Source organism: Gastrolobium bilobum, unplaced genomic scaffold (genome assembly GCF_033153095.1).
Source record: "Gastrolobium bilobum isolate Gb01-03AN ecotype WA unplaced genomic scaffold, APGP_CSIRO_Gbil_v1 utg35049, whole genome shotgun sequence".
Lineage (NCBI taxonomy): Eukaryota > Viridiplantae > Streptophyta > Magnoliopsida > Fabales > Fabaceae > Gastrolobium > Gastrolobium bilobum.
Window position 1 is genome coordinate 191,812 of NW_026896872.1, and position 21,576 is coordinate 213,387.

Sequence of the window (21,576 nt, forward strand, 5' to 3'; positions counted from 1 at the left end):
ACATCAAGATGATTTTTGCATAAATTTTAATCGTTCTAGGGCTACATTGTACAATGGGTAAAAATAAAGGTAATTGTTTCTGCTTCAAAAAAAAGGAAAAAGAGACAATGTATTGCATAAAAAGACACTACCCACATGTGTTGGTGTTAGCATTTGATACATACTTAATAATTTACCTCAAACCGAATGGTAATCCGAGGAGATACATATCTGAAGTCGTCTCAACGCAAGCACGTATTACGCAATCAAGTAAAATAGTAATATAACAGCCATAAAAAACAAGTTTGTGGTTCAAGCAGCAGCAGGTGAAGGATTAAGAGTGATTTCCACATTATCATGGACACCTTGAAGCAGTAGCTCACCATCATATGTCACTACTTTACGCTTTTTCGCTGCTCTTAATGTCCCAACAAGTGCTTCAAATATATTTGCGCATTGATCATCATTAAACAGTGTTCCAAATGTAACCTTCACAACATAGACATATTTTGTTCATCTCAAGAAAGCAGAGGTATATGCTATGCATTAGAATATAATAGATCAGCAAAACAAGTTCACCATTACTTGCTATGACTTAATGGAGATGTCCAACTAGAAAACACATTTCCCTTTAATATAAGCAAATTAATACATATAAACAGAACAAACTGTCTCAGGTCTCTCCACCCACTCTTTCCATTATGATGATGAGTCGTTTTTAATATTAACAACAAAGCCAAATTTTTATTTTTATGATGCGCTAGGATGAAGAAGACCTATTGAACAAGCTTGGATCACTAAATATTGATAGGCTGTTTCAGTGCTTACTCCAATGCTTCATCAAATTGAAAAAGGGTCACCGTTTTCTATTTTGCTGACCAGATCAATCTTGTACTTAACTGTTCCCACATGCTATCTCCATTCCCTTGTTTGAATTCTTTACCTTAGGAAAAAAAATGATACTCGCCTTTGTGCATCCAAATGTATCTATAGATTTCTAAGGATATTTCACCTGTATAATAGATATTGGTATATAGTTTCATTTTATTGTTAGCAGGTAACATTAGGGTCTTTTTCACACCCATCTACTTTTTGGTCACGTTAGGGGAAAAGAACATGTGGAAAACTGGCTGAGGAACATATTTCCCTCAGCATTCATTTCTTAATACATCCGAACAAGAAGATTGGATGAACCCTTCCTTTCTTTCCATTCCATTCCTCCAAATCTATGCACACTGAAAGACGGTTTGAATCAAAAGTTTTCATAAGGTAAGGAGTTTATCTTCCTAACCGTTTTATTATCAAGGCAAATCCATGCAATTGGCATAACCAAAACTCTTATCTCACTCTCTGTTTTTCATTCCAAGGCTTGGGAGATAGGCCTAGATCCTACGAAGATAAAATAAACTAGTAAAGATCCAATTTTGTGAATGACCCCACAATCCCCATAATTGACCTCAAGATCTAGATCCATAAGAAATAAGAAAATCATCACATTTTGCAAACACCATCATATATTTATATTTATCAATATCAGGATCTGAGTAAACTCCTTAAAGGGCTATCTAAAAGCATGTATAATATAAGGGAGAAGGGGGTGAAGAAATTGTGAGCTTAAATTTCCATATTTATAGATTCATAGGAACATAATGAAGAAGATTGAAAGATGAAGAGAAAAAAAGAGGAGTCCTTTTGTTACACCTTGTAAGAACCATCTGTTTGGGCATTGCCAAGCCTTATGATTTCTTCCCTTAACCTTTGAACCTCTTCTTCTACATTCATGGTTGCAATATCTTCTCCTCAGACTAGGACCACCAAAAAGAACAAAATATCCCTTCCTTCCTTTTATGATGTTTCTGTTCAGCCTAACAGCACTTTATACTTCCATTCATACCTTCTATGATAAAATGTGTGGTCCACTTTGATAGAGTAAAGTTTAAGTAGTAAATAGTTATAAAGATATTATACCAATAGACTCTTTTTGGATAGGCACCGAGATTTGAACTAATAATACTCAAATCATTCACTACCAAAACCAATCTTAGTGGCTTATACAAATAGATTCTAAATCCATAATTTGTTATTGTTTGATTGTGTGTGTGAGTGTATTCCTCAAAAGTGATAGCTGATGAATGACGAACGTAGAAATGTTTGGTTTAAAATTTTAGTAGCTTGTTTTACAAAATTTAAATAGAAAAATTCATAATTTTATAATCAAGTAAATTCTTTTTAAAATTTATATAAAATTGCATTGTACCTTCTTTCATTAATTTTATATACTATTTTTTTTTTTTTTTTTTATCTTTTAAGAAATTAAACAGTCGCTTAAATTAGATATAACCATTTCAATAGTTGAGCATATAACCATTTCAATAGTTGAGCATAGATTGTGTAAATGAAAATCTGAGAATCCACTCCGATCTAAAAATAAAATCTTGTTTACTTAAATATAAATAGTTTTAATTAAATTCAAAATATAATAACATAAATGCATATAGATTAGATTTGTCTGGACTTAAATAGTAAATTATATTATTTTTTAAAAGATAATAGATTTGGAATTTAATTTTGATTCCAGGTCTTTACATCAACTAACAAATAATTCCACCTGTTAAATTAGCTGGCATCTTCAAATAGTATAAAAAATTTAATTGCAAATAATTAATGCAAAACAAATAAAAACATAGTTTAAAATCTTCTATACATTGTAAAATATAACTTTAAGGATATTTAAAAAAAAATTATTGAGCATATCTTATTAAAATTAATTTTGTAAGGCTATTTAGAGGAACTCTTATCAAATATTAATTTTGATTCCATTAGAGTTAACTTAATTTGAAAAATATTAACCAGATAAGAATAATAATTGTGATATTAACGCAAGTCTGTTTTTTCTGATGTTATTTTAGATAACTTTATCTAATGTTCATCAAAACGATATTGTTTTGGAATGAAAATCATAGTATTTTTGTAATTTTAATTTATTTCAGGGTTATAATAGTCTTTATCACTCTAATTTTTTAATTTTTCAACCTCAAAACGACGTCGTTTCGATGAACATTAGATAAAGTTATCTAAAGTAACATCAGAAACATTTTTTCCCATTAACAAAATGAATTAATGTTTCTCATGTTATACGAGAAATTTTTATTTCCTATACACATAAAAGTGTTTGGACATATGAGAATAAAAGAGAGAAAAAAATACAAGCCCAGCATATTTTGATGTGTGTAATGAGAAACATTATTCCCTTAATAAAATCAAGGAAAAAAAATATAATATTACTTTAGATAATTTTATTTAATATTCACCGAAATAATATCTTTAAAAAATTAGAATAATAAAGACTATTATAATTTTAAAATAAATTAAAATTATAAATATAACAATTTTTACTTTAAAATGATATTATTTAAATAAATATTAAATAAAATTATCTAAAATAACTTTAGAATAAATCAATCCTAAAATCAATATGAATAGATTTTCAGAAAAATATTTCTGCAGTTAATACAGATAAATTATCTGTATTTACTTCTAAAATAATGTCATTTTAGGATTGAAAAATTAAAAAATTATAATTATAAAAGCTATAATAACTCTGAAATAAATTAAAATTATAAAAATACCATGAATAATGTCGAATTGGACTTATTGCGTATATGTAGAAAAAGCGAAGCCATAGATTTTATATAAAGAGGTTTGCATTTGTCATTTAACATGACACAATAAATTTTCTTACACACACAATATTTGAGGGCAAATTACGACACACGAGATAAGTCTCTATAATATTAGACGATTACTTTTCATAAAACCCTTGTATAAAACATGATATGCATAGCAGAAGAAAAGGAGAATGGATTGAAAATTTGAAATCGTTAGTTTGGTGTGTGAGAGAAAGAGAAAGAGTATTTCAGTGGCAGTCTCTCCTTGACTATTGTGTCTTGGAAACACCACTCAATATTTTTCCATTTCTATTCTATTCTTTTCTATTCCAATTTCTCTCTACACTTTCACACTCTTCTTCTTCTTCTAGGGTTCCCAAATAAACCCCCCTTTCAATTCCTTCACTGAAAGTTTCTCTTATTACTGTTTGGAAAGTAAGAAAGTGAGTTATGCTTGAGAAATGGATGGGGTAAAGAATCCAAGTGAGAACGGGGAACACAATCAGTTGGTGGTGGTTCCCATGCAGGTGGATGGGGTCCACTATGTAAACGGAGCTTCAGGTTCTGATGAAGGGGAAGAAACTCCACCCACTGCTTCTGCTCTGCACTCTCGAACCAGTGAACTCACCGTTTCTTTTGAAGGCGAGGTTTATGTTTTCCCAGCGGTTACGCCAGAAAAGGTTCCATTTTTTATTTTTATTTTTTTGCATCCTATACGGTTCCTCTTATGCTTCCAATTCTTACTTAGAGCTTAGTACATTTATTTTATTACAAAATTACCTTATTTCAATTATTATTGAGACATGACTTGGTGTTGATTTTGTTTCTTTCCCCACCGATCAGTTGGCAATTTTCTTGTTTGAATTTAATATGCAATAAGTGTGACTGTAAGATTGGATAGTGGGTTTTCTACAATATGTGTGACGACGCAGTAAAATGTTGTTAGAAATATAATATAATATAATAAAAAAAAAAATTGTGTGCCTTCACCAAACAGTTTAAGCTTTTGGGTGAGTTGGTTGCATGAAACATTTTCTTCAAGAAAATGGGGGGAGGGGATAGAAGGTAATTGCTACTGTTCTCGTTCCTTCTCTTCTTTATTTTGAACATATTTCTGCTTTTAAAGTCTATTTTAACATTCTTCTTGTCTACATGTTAATGTTGAAGGGGGGGAAATGGTTAATAGATGTCGGTATATTTATGGGTGTTCTGCTGTGAGAATTTTATTGGTATGTATTTCTGATTATGCTTTAAAGGTATAAAACTTAGTTTCAGGTTTCTATTAAGTGGTCATGTTGTTTTGGTGGTTGTTATGGAGAGATACTTACAAGCAGTCATTTATATCCTGTCAACTTATTCCATTGGATTGGATGCCCCTCCCTTTAATTATGTTTTTGTTTTTAATAAACCTGCTCGACTCATGCATATTTTCAAAACTTCTATGACATCATTGGACATTTTTGGGGTTTGATTACCTCTTTTTTCTGTAATCCAGGTGCAGGCTGTATTATTACTCTTGGGGGGGCAGGAGATGCCCAATAGCGTCCCCACCTCTGACTTTTTGCTGCAGCAAAACTGTCAGGACATTAGGGTATTCTTTAGAAATTACTTTTTTTTTTCTTTTATAAATTTCATCAATAATTGTTTCTTAATATATTATTAGGTATTCTTAAACTTCTTATATATGCCAGGGAATAAATGATCCTTCCCGAAGTTCAAAGCTTTCACGGAGAATTGCGTCACTTGTTAGATTTCGTGAAAAACGGAAAGAGAGATGTTTTGAGAAGAAAATTCGATACACTTGTCGTAAAGAGGTTGCCCAGAGGTAGGGTGAGGGTAGTTGGGAATTTGACGTAGTATGGCTTGTGATTTTAATTTTTTTTTTATTGACACTTTTGTTTCACATTTTCTCTTTTTATATTATGAATTGGTTTGACAAACGTTTAAAATTTGTTAGATTGAGACAGAAAAGAAATTCTTGTTTTTTAAGCTCTTTTTTTTGTGGTTAAACAAAACTTATGAGCTGACTTGAGATTCAGCTTGCTTCACGAGTAAGCTTGCCTCCCCCTCCCCTTTCCACTCTTTCATTTGCAAGCATTTATGCGGTTTAAAGTCTACATGGGCGATTAATAATTTAGCACGTGTCTCTGTGGTTGTTTGTCGGACATGCCTTGCACTGTATTATAATATCCAGACTTTCAGAATAAGAATTAAAGGTTTTACATTTGACAGTAACGTGTTCTGCTTGTCCTCGGGATGTAGAGGCTGGTGTTCTTGAAATTGATAATATTTGGTTATTTAATAGGATGCATCGTAAGAATGGACAGTTTGCATCATTGAAAGAAGACTACAAATCTCCTGCTGAAAACTGGGATTCAAGCAACGGTACTCCTTGCCCAGAATCTATGTGAGTTTCAAAGTTGATAACTTCTATTTGAAACTTAGGGACACAATAAATTTTAATCTATTTCTTGTTGGTTCTAATATGGTTATTATTCTGTTGCACCTATGCCATTGTTAAGTGAACGGAGATGCCAGCATTGTGGAATTAGTGAGAAGTCTACTCCAGCTATGCGTCGAGGACCGGCTGGTCCAAGATCTTTGTGCAATGCCTGCGGGCTTATGTGGGCAAATAAGGTAATTGATATCAATTTTTTGGCTTAATGTGGAATGATGTTTCTTGTTATTGATTGTTGCAAGTGTTGCCCTCCAGAATCCGATGTGGTATTCCCAATTTTGTATAATTTCTTTTATAGCTTTATTTTGTACCGACTAGAACACATGGTTTAAATGCAGAAGCTGTTGTACCCTGCAATTTCATCAAACTTTAGTAAAAAAAAGAATATATATATTTTTAACCTTTTTGTCCTTGAATGTCTGCTCATATTGCCAAGTTTTTTCTCTTTAGTGGTTCGTTATTCATTTCTTTCTATTCCAAATGTTTGACTCATTTGATGGGTCTTTAAGATTGTAACTCATGATAAATACTACAGTATTTGTTGTACCATAGATGAAGAATATAAGACAGGAAACTGAAGAGATATTACTGTGTAACTGTTGGCATACTAGACAAGTGATATGTATCTTAAGCTGTTTATGATTTGAGCATAGGGCTTTTGTGTCAACTTGATGAATATTATTTATGGTATGCACTGTCATTGTGCTTCAACCAGAAGAATGACAATGTTTCTTCTGTTAAACATCTTATCTATAGTGGTTATTTGTCAACTCATTACTATTGTCCTGGAATTGTGTGAAAGGTGGTTATTTTGTATGCATGAATTATCGGGGCCATGCAGAAATAGTTTATTATCAATTGAGAAATTTCATGTTCCTACTTCCCTTCTTGCCTAAAATGACTCGGGCAATCTTATTTATAATATCCAATGACTGATCTTTATTTTTTTCCTTCATTGATTTGAAGGGAACTCTGAGAGATCTCAGCAAAGCAGGAAGGACTGCCTTTGAACAAAATGAACTGGTATTTTTTTTATTTTATTTTTTTTCAATTTTCATATTGTCATTGGACAATTTCTTGTCTTCCATTGTCATACTTTTCCTATTATAAAATAAGCAAGAATAGAATATATTGTCTTCCTGCATTACATTTAAAGAATAAAAGAATCAACAAACTCTCCTTAGGTATGTCTGCCACACATAAAGATCCTGTTTGTGTGTAACCTGAATGGATTTGGATCCTCGTATGCTCCCTCATGTCCATATCATTTGATGAGAAAGGTAGACAAAATGTCCTGTTCAAGAAAAACTATGGGACCCCTGCACCTGGCATTGGGTCTACCTCTCTCATGTAATGACTTGGTCATGTCATGGCCTCACATGAGATGATCCAAATCCAACCAGGATATATGTATGCGCTGGTACTGCATTACTACAGACTTGAAGGAGTTGGGTTTGAGTTGGGATTGATATACGAACCTGCACTGTTTCCCAAAGCTGGGACAAAAGTTCAGAGGAGGTTTGATTTATACATAGAAATAATATGCAGAATTTTTGTCATTAATGGTTGTACTTTATAATATGTAAGAGCCAATAAACATAGAAACATTCTTATTATGATACAACTGTTCTGCGAAATAGTTGCAAATGAAATATATTTGGATGTGTTAGGAGATGACATCACAAAATTTTTGGCATGGCATTAGGAATGATTCGACAATAATTCCTATGCAGAAACAGCTTGTGTCTCTTCCCTACCCTTGTTTATTAGAACTACTTGCCCTCAAAATCCAAAGAAAAGTACCAAAGTTAATCTGTAATTTTGCTCCTAGTGGTCTCCAATTTGAAATTTCTTCTACATGATCTGTGCTCAACAGAATATGTTTGGAATTTCAAGTCTAATAATATTCTGTTTATTTTAAGGATACTTCAGCTGATATAAAGCCTTCAACAACAGAACCAGAAAATTCTTGTGCTGACCAAGACGAGGAGGTATCATTTTGTTGTACTTTTCTTTAACAAATTAATAAAGACTTTCTTTTGTTGATATATGAAATGTAACTTTTCTTTATTTTTTTTTATTTTCTTGTGACCTTGGTGGTCTCTAATGAGTAAAGCCAGTTCTTCTTAGGATAGGGTAGTTGGTTGAGAAAATAAGATAGAGATATTATGTTATCACTTAGTAGGGAAGTAGTTATCTGATAGGGTTGTTTCCTCCAAACACAGAAATCAACACAATGAACAAGTATTTTGGTTCTGGAAATCCGGAGTTTTCTGTATATTAATGAAATGCAAAATAACTACAGAGTCGATTACAACGCAGCGACAAATTAACAACAGTAAACGATTACAAGAACTCAGAATTACTCAAAGAAAAGTAAATGTGAGTGACTGATAGTGTGAGACGTTCGAGAGGTCTCACTCTCTCCCAAGATCCTTTTCCCATTCTATTTTCCAGCCCCCTTTTCCTTGCTGCCTCCCCTCTATATAACAAACTCAATGACACTCACGCTCTATCTGTTGGAGGGCATTCTAGTCAATAACTCCACTTGTTACAGCATTGCCAATTGGGTCGTTTATTACATTTGAGGCCCAAACCATGGTGGGTCCGTATCATTATCAAATAAGATAGAGATATTCTGTCATCCCTCAGTAGGGAAGTAGTTACTTCACCGTGTGCTCTGTTTTTAAATAGGAGAGTAAATATCATAGGAAGGTATCGAATGTGTTTTGGTTGCCGCTCAAGGATGGTCTAGGAGAGTCCATGTCTGGGAGCTTAGCTCTTGTTTCTTCTTCTTGTAGTTCCATTTTTATCAATAAGAACCTCTCTTTCCTAGATAGGGTAATCCAAATCCTATCAGTCTCCTTTATTTTTTTACCAATCTTCATTGATGGATCTTTAGAATAGTCCTTAAAAGAGCATGAAAACTCTTCCAATTTTTTTTTGTACGTTAGTAAATTGTTTTCTTTGAGGGTCCATATGAGGCAAATGCTTGGTTTTTCAGCTTTGTGCATGCTGATGCTGATTATTGTTCAAATTGTTTTGAGTACTCCTGTATACATGACTGAACTCTGATCCTAGTGCTGATACTGTTTCATTGGGCTGTGGGTCCTTTTGTTTTTTAATTCATCAGGGAAGCCCTGAGGAAACTAAGCCTGTGCCAATAGATTCCAGACAGTCTCCTGAGAGGACAAATGAGCAGGTTTTTATCTATTTATTTGTTTGTATTTATTACTGGATTTTTTTTTCTATATAATTTAATGGAACTATATTTAGATATGATGATGAAATTTGTCTTATTTGCTCATATGGGATTATGCTATTTAATTTTGTTGAATAGGTAATTGAAATATGCAAATTAACAATTTGATCAACTTTTGTGGAACTCAAAACGTAATTTAACATATTTTGGTATGGTCCGTAAAAACCTTGTCATTTTGAGTTTAAATAGTTTTAAAAATTAATTAAATGTAGTAGATATCATATACGGATGAGCATATCTGAGTCTCTTACAGTGTATGAAGTTCAAAACTTATTACTTTTTCCTTCCATTCAATTTCCACCAGGAGACATCAGAATTTTAATATAAAATCCCAGCCACTAAAAATTAGCAACTTGAATGTGTGTAGAGAAAAGATTAGAGATGACTAGCTCATGGGTGTATGGCACACAAATCACAAACAGCAATATCATGAGATAGAAATACATATTTCCAGCATACAGATAGATAGACCAAGTCATGTTGAGTTTTGAATTAGTGTGTTTCATGCTGAATTAGTGTCTTTAGCGCTGTGTGGATAATGATAATCGTTTTATCTATATTCCTTTGGTGTGCTTTTGTAGTTATTTGACTTTTTGATTTAGGTACATGAGGTGTTTAATATTATGTCAATAAATCTAATTTTCTGGTTTACAGTATGTTCTCGAAACTGCGGAAGCAGTTACTGACAACCTATCCATCCAAGTGGAGAATCATGCACTTAGTCTGCATGAGCAGGTATTCCTTTTTGCTTTCCCTTCTTTTGAATCAATGATGAGGTATCCTTCTGAGAGGGTAAAGGTGACAATAGCCCCAATATCAAGACATTATTTGAGAATTGGTATGTTATACCTTTGATGATTACAGGATACTCTTGAGGATCTTGCTGATGCTTCTGGGACCGAATTTGAGATTCCTGCAGGTTTTGATGAGCAGGTATCTGTTTTAACTGAATTGTCACGATTCCTGAGATATTGGGACTAAGCCATCAGATCTTGCTAGCCTTTGTATATTAGATACATGTTAAAATTCATGAGTATTGACTCACAGGTTGATATTGATGATTCCAACATGAGGACTTACTGGCTGTGATGACAATGACCTCCTGTTGACACACATGGTTTGTTCACAATGGAAACGAATGTGCAGTGCTGGTTCAACTAACATTGGACTTCCAGAAATGGTTTTATGTTTTATAGACAAACTATTTTTGGAAGCACTGTTAATTATATATGATTGTAAACGTATAATTTTCTTACATGAGAGTTTCTGTACATCCCATTGGGATCAGATTTGATTTATATAATGTGAATAGTTCTGTTTTTCCCCTTTGCGTCTGCATATTCAACACTGATTTTGCATTCCTTACGTAACCGCTTTTCCAAGGTATGATTAGATGGAATACAAAAGAAGGCAAATATTGGGGAAAATCTTAGTTAAACACAAGTATAACATCACATTAGCACACAACCAATGATAAAATCACAACACATTAAAAATGAGACTATAGAAGCCAACTCAACAAAATAATAAAAAAGAAGCAACTCTTAGCCCATTATATTTGGCTTAAACGAACACGGTTTTCTTATTTCTTTATGAACGGACCAGAATCTTTATGGGGAATATACTCTTGGTCAAAGTAAGATTAACAAACCACTCGAATCCAGTTTTTTTACCTGATAAGGAATACCTTCTGTGAAATCATATCCTCATAAGACAATCCCTGCATATTTTTATTTTATTTTTTGAGATAATTCAATTAGTTTATCGTTTCGCAACTAGTCTGATTCGGGGTGAGTTTTAAGATTAAGACTTTAAATTTCTGTCAAAGACGGTACTTGAAAAGATTGAATACATATTCTAACCCTTATTTATTTAGTTCTCTAGCACTAACTGAACTACCAGTATTTGATAATCTTTACATAATTATAACACTTCAAAAGTCACATACCACTGTGAAACATACGAGAAACTTTTCTAGTTCAGCATTGTAGCTCTTCGAGTTCGTAATTTTCATCTAGCTTGTTAGATATTAATATAAAATTTATTAATATCATCATCACTTAACAATTTAAGTTGTTGAGTTAAATTGGTTAAGTAATTATCAGTTCAACTTCAAACCTCATCACCCTATTTTACTTTATTGAAAAAAAGAAAAAAAAATCATGAATTGACTAAATTAATTAATTAATTTTATTCAGAAATAACTCAACCAAATTCGTGACACTTAGAGCATGTTTGGTGTGATGTATAAGACTTGATAATATAAGCTTATACTATACGTTATGACATTTTCAGTTGTTTGGTGTGACCATCGTATGGTATAAGCTTATATAACAAAATCCCTTAATACATCAAAATGATATATAACTTAATCAGACCTATGAGGTTGAGATTAAGCCTGATAAAGGGTTGATGTATTAATATTGCTTACAAGTACAATTCTCAAGAACTAATATATCATTTCAATATTAATATATTAAAATAAGTTTTTTATTATATTAATTTTTAAAATATTGGAGGATATTATCTTATACAATATCATATCAAACGCTGGATAGTATTAAAATTTAATCAGGTCTTATACAATCAGATCTTATACTATAAGGTTTTATACTATCAGGCTTGATCCTATACTATGCACCAAAAATTAATATTATATGATATTTTTGGAAGAATTATATAATTCTTTATTAAAGGATATTTTTATTAAAAATATTTATTTTTATCTTATTTAGTATTATGTCGTGCATTACCAAATACTAGATGATATTATCTTATACAATATATTATTTTATACAATACCTTGCCAAATGCTGGATAATATTAAAATTCAATCAGGTCTTTTTCAATTAGATCTTATACACTCAAATCTTATGTTATCAGATTTTATATCATCATGTTATAATATCTTAATGAAAAAAATCATTGAGATATTGTATAAAATCTTATATTCAGCTAAAGCTAACATTACAGGAACAGTGGCCAAAGTGCCACTGTGGGCAAAAAAAAAAACCAAAATGTCATGCCAACAGTAAATTTTGCCAAAATGGCACGTGGCACATTTCGCTACACTGTGTAGCGAAATACGTGTGCAAATAATTCGCTACACGGTGTAGCAAAATATACCATGTCAGAACCAAAAATGCCATATGTCAAACAGGGAGAATTTCGCTACACAGTGTAGCAAAATTCTCCCTGTCTGACACGTGGTATTTTTGGTTCTGTACATTTTGACGCGGCATATTTCGCTACACCGTGTAGCGAATTATTTGCACACATATTTCGCTACACAGTATAATGAAATATGCCACGTGATATTTTGGTAAAATTTACTGTTAACATGACATTTTGATATTTTTTTGTGCCAACAGTGACCCTTTATCCACAGCTCCAACATTATATATTCATACTTTGTTTTCTGTTATCGCAAGCGTTTATCTATGCATTATTACTTCGAACTGTTCAAATCAAATCATTCTTGGAATTTTTTTTTTTCGAGAATTGTGATATTATTATTGGACGTTGAACCACAAATTTATGTGGAGTGACATACAAATAAAAATAGGATTGTTATTATTTTTATTTATAAAAATAAAAATTGTAAACTGTGTGTGGAAGTTCGTTCCCCCGCACCGTACTTGCCTAGCAAGAAATTACCTTCTCATATATATCAGCCACCGTTCAAAAACCTGTTCCGTTCACCGCACACCACACAGAGAGACGCTGTGATAAGCTACAATCCCCACTCCGATCGAGAAAACCCTAACGGATGTCGGAAGAGCCGGTTGCAGCTTCTCCATCGGCGGCGGCGGCTGCTGCTTCCGCCGCCGCTCCGCTGGGTTCGTCCGTGATCTCGCTGGTGAACAGGCTTCAGGATATCTTCAGCCGCGTCGGAAGCCAGTCCACCATCGACCTGCCGCAGGTGGCGGTGGTCGGCAGCCAGAGCAGCGGCAAGTCCAGCGTCCTTGAAGCCCTCGTCGGAAGAGACTTCCTCCCACGCGGCAACGAAATCTGCACCAGAAGACCCCTCGTGCTTCAGCTCGTCCAAACCAAAGGCTCACAAGACGAGTTCGGCGAGTTCCTCCACTTGCCTGGTCGCAGGTTCCACGATTTCTCCCAAATTCGAAGGGAAATTCAGGTTCATAAACTGGCTTTCAATGTTTTAGGCTTCCAAATCAGTTCAATTTCAGATTTGCGTGTTTCATTCTATTGCTTAATCATTTTTTGTTTGTTTGTTTGTTTGTTTAGGCTGAAACTGATAGGGAAGCTGGAGAGAATAAAGGTGTTTCGGATTTGCAGATTCGTCTGAAGATTTTTTCGCCTAATGTTCTTGATATCACACTTGTGGATCTTCCTGGCTTAACGAAGGTTCCTGTTGGTGACCAGCCTTCGGATATTGAAGCCCGAATTAGAACAATGATCATGTCATATATCAAAACTCCCACATGTCTTATTCTGGCTGTCACTCCCGCAAATTCTGATTTGGCCAATTCTGATGCTCTTCAGATGGCAGGAATCGCTGATCCTGATGGTGAGCTTTCGCTGAGTTGTGCCAAAAATAGTGATCTTTTCAAATCTCCGTGATTGGTTTTTTTTTTTTATATATATATATATTTTTTTTAATTTTTTGTTTTTCTGTTGCAGGTAATAGAACGATAGGTGTGATCACAAAGGTTTTGTATACTCTTACTGACATACAAATGTACTCGTGAAATTTGTTATGCTGTTTCCATGTTCTGACAAGTTTAAGGAACGTCTTGTTTGGACTGTAGTTGGATATCATGGACAGGGGTACTGATGCCCGGAATCTGTTACAAGGGAAAGTTGTTCCCCTTCGACTTGGTTATGTTGGTGTTGTAAATCGTAGTCAGGAGGTAATGGTGTTATCCTACTGTAATGAAGACATTGTCTGATTACAGTTAACTTTTGCATGTTTCCATCCGTTAAAATTAGTGGTAATTGAGTGCACACACACAAGGGCGCTGAGTCTTCACAGACAAATATGAACTTGTAAATTGATTGATTAGCATGGAGGTCAACATGTAATGCTGAAATTTAGTTGTCTGTTTTCTTATCAAATTAGGATATTCTAATGAACCGGACTGTAAAGGATGCTCTTGTTGCTGAAGAGAAGTTTTTCCGCAGCCGTCCTGTAAGGAAATACCATTGCTTAGTAATATTAAATACATTTCACTTCTTTATACTGATTTTATTTATGATATTGATAGATATACAGTGGTCTAGCAGATAGTTGCGGTGTTCCTCAATTGGCAAAGAAGTTGAACAAGGTAGAGTCTTTGCAGTGTTGACAACACAAATCAACGTTTTTTATTTATTTTGTCTCAAATACTGGCCTTAATTACACCTCCTGCTTACTTATACAACTAAAAGAGCTAAGTTCTTAGAAATTCTCTAAAAGATCAAACCATTATGAATTCTTATGAGATTCCAGTTTCGGGACTTAAGCATGTCATATGTATAATTTGCTTCTACATCTCTTGCAGATTCTTGCACAACATATCAAGGCTTTGCTACCAGGGCTGAGAGCACGTATAAGCACTTCATTAGTCACGCTTGCAAAAGAACATGCAAGCTATGGGGAAATCACAGAGTCTAAGGTATGTTTTAATATTTGTATTTGTCCCCATGACTCGTTAAATATACTGTATAAGAATTCTCCTTGTTGTAATCAAAAGCAACTTGTTTTTGACTCTGGCTGGCCATTTAACATATTTTATCTATAATTCCTCTTCTCATATAGGCTGGACAGGGTGCTCTTCTCCTGAATATTCTTTCAAAGTACTGTGACGGTACTTAACTGTCCCTATTATCTGACTTCTTTTTCCTTCTTCAGCTTTTTACATTTGTTAACTCATTCCATTTCTTTCATATCTGTAAATTGGTATTCCACATATAATTACCTTCCAAATACAGTAATGCTATCTTTTTTCCTTTGTTGAAAAAACAGCATTCTCCTCCATGGTTGAGGGAAAGAACGAGGAGATGTCTACATCTGAGCTATCTGGTGGAGCACGAATTCATTATATTTTTCAATCCATCTTTGTGAAGAGTTTAGAGGTATACAATTTTGTATTTATATGTGATAGTTTTTAAAAAAAATATATCTACTCGTATGCAATGTTCAAATTAGGGATGGCAAATGGGTAGGTTAAATTAGACCATTAACCCGTTTATAAATTGATTGAACAAAACAAGCACCCAACTAGCCTATTATCTATTTGTTGTAGCGGGTGCCCTTCCCATTCATTTATCTCATTTAATGGATGGATGCTCAACCACCCAATATCTGCCCATTTTGTATCTTTTTCAAATATTATTAAAATTAATAATAATATCAAGTACTATTAATCAAATTGATGATTTTTTAATCAGTAAAATCTTTTTTTTTTCTTTTTCAAATCACATGATCATCTATTCATCTTGTTTTTGTAAGTAATGAACTAAGTTCTTCATTTTGAGTTGTTTTTATGGTCCAAGAGCAAACTATGCAGCGTACACATTGAAATCCAATTGAATGATTTCAAGGGAGAAGGAAAAATATAATAAATTTCTTGTAATCACATTTATATCGTGTAAACTTTTAGGCATCAGGGAAAATATACATTTGACTCCATGGAACCCAATCATTGTGTTGCTGTGTTCATTTCTTCGTAGCTAGTTCCTGAATCTTATTCTATAACGCAACTTAATTTTATCTTGTAGGAGGTAGATCCATGTGAAGACTTGACTCATGATGATATTCGTACTGCCATACAAAATGCAACTGGACCCAAATCAGCACTGTTTGTTCCAGAAGTAGGTCTTATCATCTTAAATTTTCTTAGTTACACCTAAGTCTTATGTTTTCAAATTTTCTTAGTTGAATTGACGTTCTTATCCTATCAATTATGAAAATTTATTTTCCAACTGAAAAACATACTTATCTATTATTTCCATGTAATTAGGTCCCATTTGAAGTCCTTGTTCGAAGGCAAATATCTCGACTATTGGATCCAAGTCTTCAGTGTGCCAGGTTTATATATGATGAGTTAATGAAGGTAGGGATTTATGACTTACAATTTCTGCCGTCTCACTTCACCATCATACAAGTATGTGCCAAATTAAAATCTCTTCTCTTCAGATCAGCCATCGCTGTATGGTGACTGAATTGCAGCGGTTCCCTTTCTTGAGAAAGCGCATGGATGAAGTTATTGGGAACTTTTTACGGGAAGGCCTTGAACCCTCGGAGACTATGATCACACACATCATAGAAATGGAGGTTCGCTGAAATTTAACTTCATTGATGTATAAAAGTATACTTGCTCCACTTTCTACTGCAATCATCATGTTAATTGTAGATGCTCAATTCAGTTGGGTACTTAGGTTACATGGATTAAACTTGGTTCCATGAGACAAATCCTACCAAAATAGTGATTTATGTCACAACTGAAATTGAGAGCTAATGACTGGAATGGAACTTATAAAAGTTTTGTTCTTATTACTTTCAAGTTTCAACTAGTCTTTACCTATCTCTTGTACATTTATTAATCCCAACTCCTCTATTCTTTTAATTCTTAATATTTTCTCACATACCAATGTAACAGAATTTTAACGGAGTTGTTTGGGTGTGGTACCTGCTGTTTGGTATGTCAAGCCTTCATTTCTTAGAATATATCTCGCTTCAAATTTCAACTGATGAGATTTAGGGTTTCAGAAACTTCGTCAAGATTGAAATGCATTTTGCCTTGGCTTGCTTACTTGGTCAACAATGGCTTGGTATTCTGTGTTTTTAAATATTGATGAATGGTGTTCTTTCTCTTGAAAATCAGGGGAAATCCATAACGATTTAAGAATATTTATAATTTTATTGAATCTAGTAGAAACCATTAAAATGCCATGAGTCAGCTTCTTAATGTGAATTGTGAGGGTTTGTCTATCCAAGTGAAATTCCAATTCTTCATCCACAATTTCTTATTCAAACTACTCCAATTTGCAGATGGACTACATAAACACTTCCCACCCAAATTTTATTGGTGGAAGTAAGGCAATAGAAGCTGCAATTCAACAAAATAAGTCATCTAGAGTTTCTCTACAAGGTTCAAGGGTGAAGGTATATATATTGTGGGCTCTCATCCAATTATATGCTCTGTTTTTCACGCTAGCTGTGAACACTAGTTCATGCTCTCTTATATTTTGTTTTGCGATTCTTTTGCTATTTTCCAATAGGATGCTCTGGAATCCGATAAGGGACCAGCCTCTGAAAGAAATGGGAAGCCTAGAGCTGTTCTTTCAAGACAAGTAAATGGAGTAATGGCTGATCTTGTATGTGATTTTATCTTGTTAAGTTGACCAGAAGTCTGGCTTATATATATGTATTTATTATCTTAGTTTAGACTTCAGAGAAATCAAGATAAGGGATACTATATTTTTTTCTGATCAATTCAATTCTTATGATTAAATAAAAACAGGGTGTTCGTGCTGCATCAGATGTTGAAAAAGTAGCATCCTCTGGTAATTTTTTTTTCCTATTTGTTGTTTTGTGTTTATTGAGGCATGTGTTTTTTTATGCATTTAATTTTTTGCTTTTCTTTTGGTTGTTTCTTGGATGTATCAATCATGGATAGCAGTGTGAAGCGATTTATCCTGCGATTGCAAAAAGCAAGATGGCTGCTATACCGATGATTCTAGTTACAAGATAACTAATATATAGTATACACATTTAAATGCTTAAAAAAATAAAAATTAAAGACATATTCATAATCAATAGTCAAAAGTCATAGTCCAAAGCCTGAACACATAATCACCATCAATCTGAGGCATAATTAACAACCCAATGTCAACAAAAGTCGAAGAGCATGAGGGGAATAAAGGTACAGCTTCAAATTTTAAATAAGTTGACGGAATTATTAAAAAAAGGTAAATAATGGAGTTAATATAATAAAAAACACAAGTGAGCTGTGGACAGAGAACAAACATAGGAACTGAGAGCGGTGAACTGTGAAGGGCTGTAACTCTACACAACTGAAAAAGAGAGAAAGAGAGAGAGACCTGCGACAGAGAGAGGGTTAAACCGTGAAGGGCATGAACAGACTCCACAGAGACCTGTGTGAATGGCATGAAGAATGTATGTGTTTAAGCAGACCAGCAAGGGATGCCGGTGTGCAGTCAGTGTGCTGGAAAATGCCAGGATTGGCTCTAAACAATGCTGTGAACAGTGGATCAGGGGTCTACGTTTGAAACAGAGGTCAAGTTTTAGTGTTTTTACGTGAATCATTGACAAGATTTTACCCATTTATAATAATAATGGCCATGGTTTTGGGAGCGAAGGTCGCAAGGCAGTGTGACAACACTATAGTGCTGCTATCGCATGCAATTGACTACCCTTGTATCAACAGGCATCATTTTTATTGTAAGTTATTAAATTTTTGAATCCTTGATATATATTTTCTCCCCAGGAAACACTGGTGGATCAAGTTGGGGGATCTCATCCATTTTTGGTGGAGGTGATAACCGTGTGCATGTGAAGGAGAATACAGCCAGTAAACCTCATACTGAACCAGTTCGCGGTGTGCAATCATCTTCTACTATTTATTTGAGAGAGGTATATATATTTGTTGACACACTCTTCATCAGCTTGATCAATATGTTAGATGGCTATATATTTTTTAATACTCTTTGGTTTATGTAGCCCCCTAGTGTTTTAAGGCCATCTGAGAGCAATTCAGAGACGGAATCTGTTGAAATCACAGTAACAATGTTGCTTTTGAGATCATACTATGACATTGTCAGAAAAAATGTTGAGGATTTTGTCCCCAAAGCAATTATGCACTTCTTGGTACTTCTTATCCTTCTTTTGTTGGCTTTGCAAAATTTTGTTTTTAATATCATATTGCAATAATAAATGTCAAACAAGTAATCTGCTTGACATTCATTGTATTTTACCTTATTTTCTATGCTACATGAGTGTTTGAACATACCTGAGTTCCAATGCATTCCATGACTAGGTAAACAACACAAAGAGAGAACTGCACAACGTCTTCATTGAAAAGCTATACAGGTAACCTATATTGGTCTATGACCTGCTAATTCAGATTTGTTCTGGGGTTTATATAAATTGTCTGATGTTACTTGCTGATCATGCTTTGTATTTTTCATTCTAACCAGAGAGGATCTGTTCGAAGATATGTTACAAGAACCTGGTGAAATAGCAATGAAAAGAAAGCGCTGTCGAGAACTGCTCCGAGCTTATCAACAAGCATTTAGGGTTAGTGTTTTTAATACTTTAATCAACAGTGTCTAACTGGTCTTCTGTATTATTTTGTTTGGCAAAGTTTGGTTCCCCGTAAAGTTAGTGGCTTTGACTTTCTGTGGAAATGTTCATAATCTTTGGTGCTCACATTGGTTCTGCTCACCTATAAAAGAAGGGGCATCCTGGTGCTGTAAAACTCCTGCTATGTGTAGGGTTCTGGGAAGAGTAAGACCCATTGTGGGTCTATAGTAGACAGCCTTACCTTGCATTTGCAAAAGGCTGATTACATGAATCGAACATGTGACGACAACACACATGTGCCAAGGCTCCCCTTTCCTCTCATATTTTTAATGGAATTTATATTTTATTTTGTAAGACAAGCTTGGTTCTCCTTGATTCTAGTTGACTAATTGATATTTGGTTCTCACATGGTAGACTCACCCATAATAGGTGGTAATTGGTTTGTCTGTATGAGATTCTCTGTGAAACCTTGATTTTCTGTGAATAATTAGGCTGTCATTCACACTGGTTGCAACATGATGCAACACTTCTCTACATGCATGCATTTGACCCATCACTGGGACTGAATCAGTTTCTGCTCATGACTTGCTGACGTATATATTGTCCAAGATTTATTCATCTTGAAAATCCATGAGCTTTACTATATAATCACATTGATTGCAAAATATGGCTGGTCTCTGATGACTGTATTTCCTCTTATTAGGATTTGGACGAACTACCTCTTGAAGCTGAAACGGTTGAAAGAGGATACAGTTTGCCTGAAACAACTGGCTTGCCAAAAATTCGTGGATTGCCAACTTCATCTATGTATTCTACTAGCAGTTCTGGAGACTATTATGCAGCTTCTCCCAAAAATCCAAAGTCTAAAAAATCTTCACATTCTGGGGATCTTCAATCACCATTGTATGCTAATTCAGATTCAAATGGAAGTGGAGGGCCATACATGTCAGGTTTTAATCCCATGGCTGCCGAATGAGCTAGCTGATTGTACTTGTTGGTCCAAGGAATTAGACTCAAGGTATTCTATTCATTTGTTTATGCTCGTGCAATTTGAGGTTTGGAACTCTTGACTCCAGGAGCTGAACTGCATTCAATTACTACTTTTTAACTAAAATGGTCTTTGAGTGTTGCCCAGTGCTTTCTTTACGTAAGTTCCCTTTTGTTCTCATATAGCGTTCGCATTATTTTTCAAGGCTCCAGAAAGAATAACAGGAGCGGTTGATCTTTCACAGTTGAGAGTCGTTTTTCACTATATTTCATGTATATTACTATTACCATTTTTTTTTGGTGGCTAGCCAGATATTGTTCATAGCAACTTCTCAGGTTATATAACCTACTAGTATGCAGTTTTACATTTTTGTTCGCCGCAATGACAGACGTGTTGGCCACGTGAAATGGATGGCATTATTGATTTTTATTTAACTTTCCCTTTGTATTTGTTTTATCGTTGTTACAATTGCTTTAAAGAATTTATTCATCGCACTGTGGACAAGTGTGACGCTGTTCTTAATACTAATTCATGTAGGAGAAACGAAAACCAAACTGCTAATTATGTGTTTGGTGTCTCATTTGGAAAGTCCTATGGTTTGGACAGAAACACGACTTTTTAAATTTTTGCCGAAACTATGGTTTTGGGGAACCAAACACGCCATAAGACCTCGACTGCATAAATTGTGGAAGTAAAAAAGTTAAAAAAAATTGAAAAAGAAACTGCAGCATATGAACCTTGCAGCTGCGGAGGAATCAGTTTAGCATGGCTAGGGTATGTATCGTTTTATTTTTGGGAAATAATTATTTTATCTTGCATAAGATAATTATTTTATGCTATTGGGATTCATTATTTTATTTTATTTTTAAAAAAGGGATTGACACTGATATTGATATTGATATATGTGTAGTAAGCAATTCTTATCTCCTATTAAAGGAGAAAAACATTGTC

General features: G+C 34.0%; 3 protein-coding genes across 3 annotated transcripts; 2 read left to right on the forward strand and 1 right to left on the reverse strand.

Moving 5' to 3' along the window:
• Positions 1 to 111: 111 nt before the first annotated feature.
• Positions 112 to 1,818, reverse strand: LOC133302556 (costars family protein). The gene is made up of 2 exons (XM_061502349.1): positions 1,681 to 1,818; positions 112 to 468 (listed from the first exon to the last, which is right to left on the reverse strand). Exons 1-2 carry the CDS (start codon positions 1,759 to 1,761, stop codon positions 292 to 294), a joined length of 258 nt encoding a protein of 85 aa, XP_061358333.1. The 5' UTR covers positions 1,762 to 1,818; the 3' UTR covers positions 112 to 291.
• A 2,033-nt stretch (positions 1,819 to 3,851) lies between these two features.
• Positions 3,852 to 10,685, forward strand: LOC133302555 (GATA transcription factor 19-like). Its single transcript, XM_061502348.1, has 11 exons — positions 3,852 to 4,327; positions 5,143 to 5,238; positions 5,339 to 5,472; positions 5,953 to 6,054; positions 6,170 to 6,284; positions 7,072 to 7,128; positions 8,028 to 8,096; positions 9,239 to 9,307; positions 10,022 to 10,102; positions 10,232 to 10,300; positions 10,415 to 10,685. The coding sequence occupies exons 1-11, from the start codon at positions 4,109 to 4,111 to the stop codon at positions 10,454 to 10,456; spliced, it is 1,053 nt and encodes a 350-aa protein (XP_061358332.1). The 5' UTR covers positions 3,852 to 4,108; the 3' UTR covers positions 10,457 to 10,685.
• A 2,302-nt stretch (positions 10,686 to 12,987) lies between these two features.
• LOC133302550 (dynamin-related protein 3A) lies at positions 12,988 to 20,948 on the forward strand. The gene is made up of 20 exons (XM_061502342.1): positions 12,988 to 13,505; positions 13,616 to 13,898; positions 14,012 to 14,040; positions 14,140 to 14,241; positions 14,451 to 14,519; positions 14,596 to 14,655; positions 14,872 to 14,985; positions 15,129 to 15,177; positions 15,336 to 15,445; positions 16,091 to 16,183; positions 16,333 to 16,425; positions 16,509 to 16,646; positions 17,364 to 17,477; positions 17,594 to 17,689; positions 17,836 to 17,878; positions 18,823 to 18,968; positions 19,056 to 19,202; positions 19,372 to 19,424; positions 19,532 to 19,631; positions 20,341 to 20,948. Exons 1-20 carry the CDS (start codon positions 13,137 to 13,139, stop codon positions 20,611 to 20,613), a joined length of 2,481 nt encoding a protein of 826 aa, XP_061358326.1. The 5' UTR covers positions 12,988 to 13,136; the 3' UTR covers positions 20,614 to 20,948.
• Positions 20,949 to 21,576: the final 628 nt, after the last annotated feature.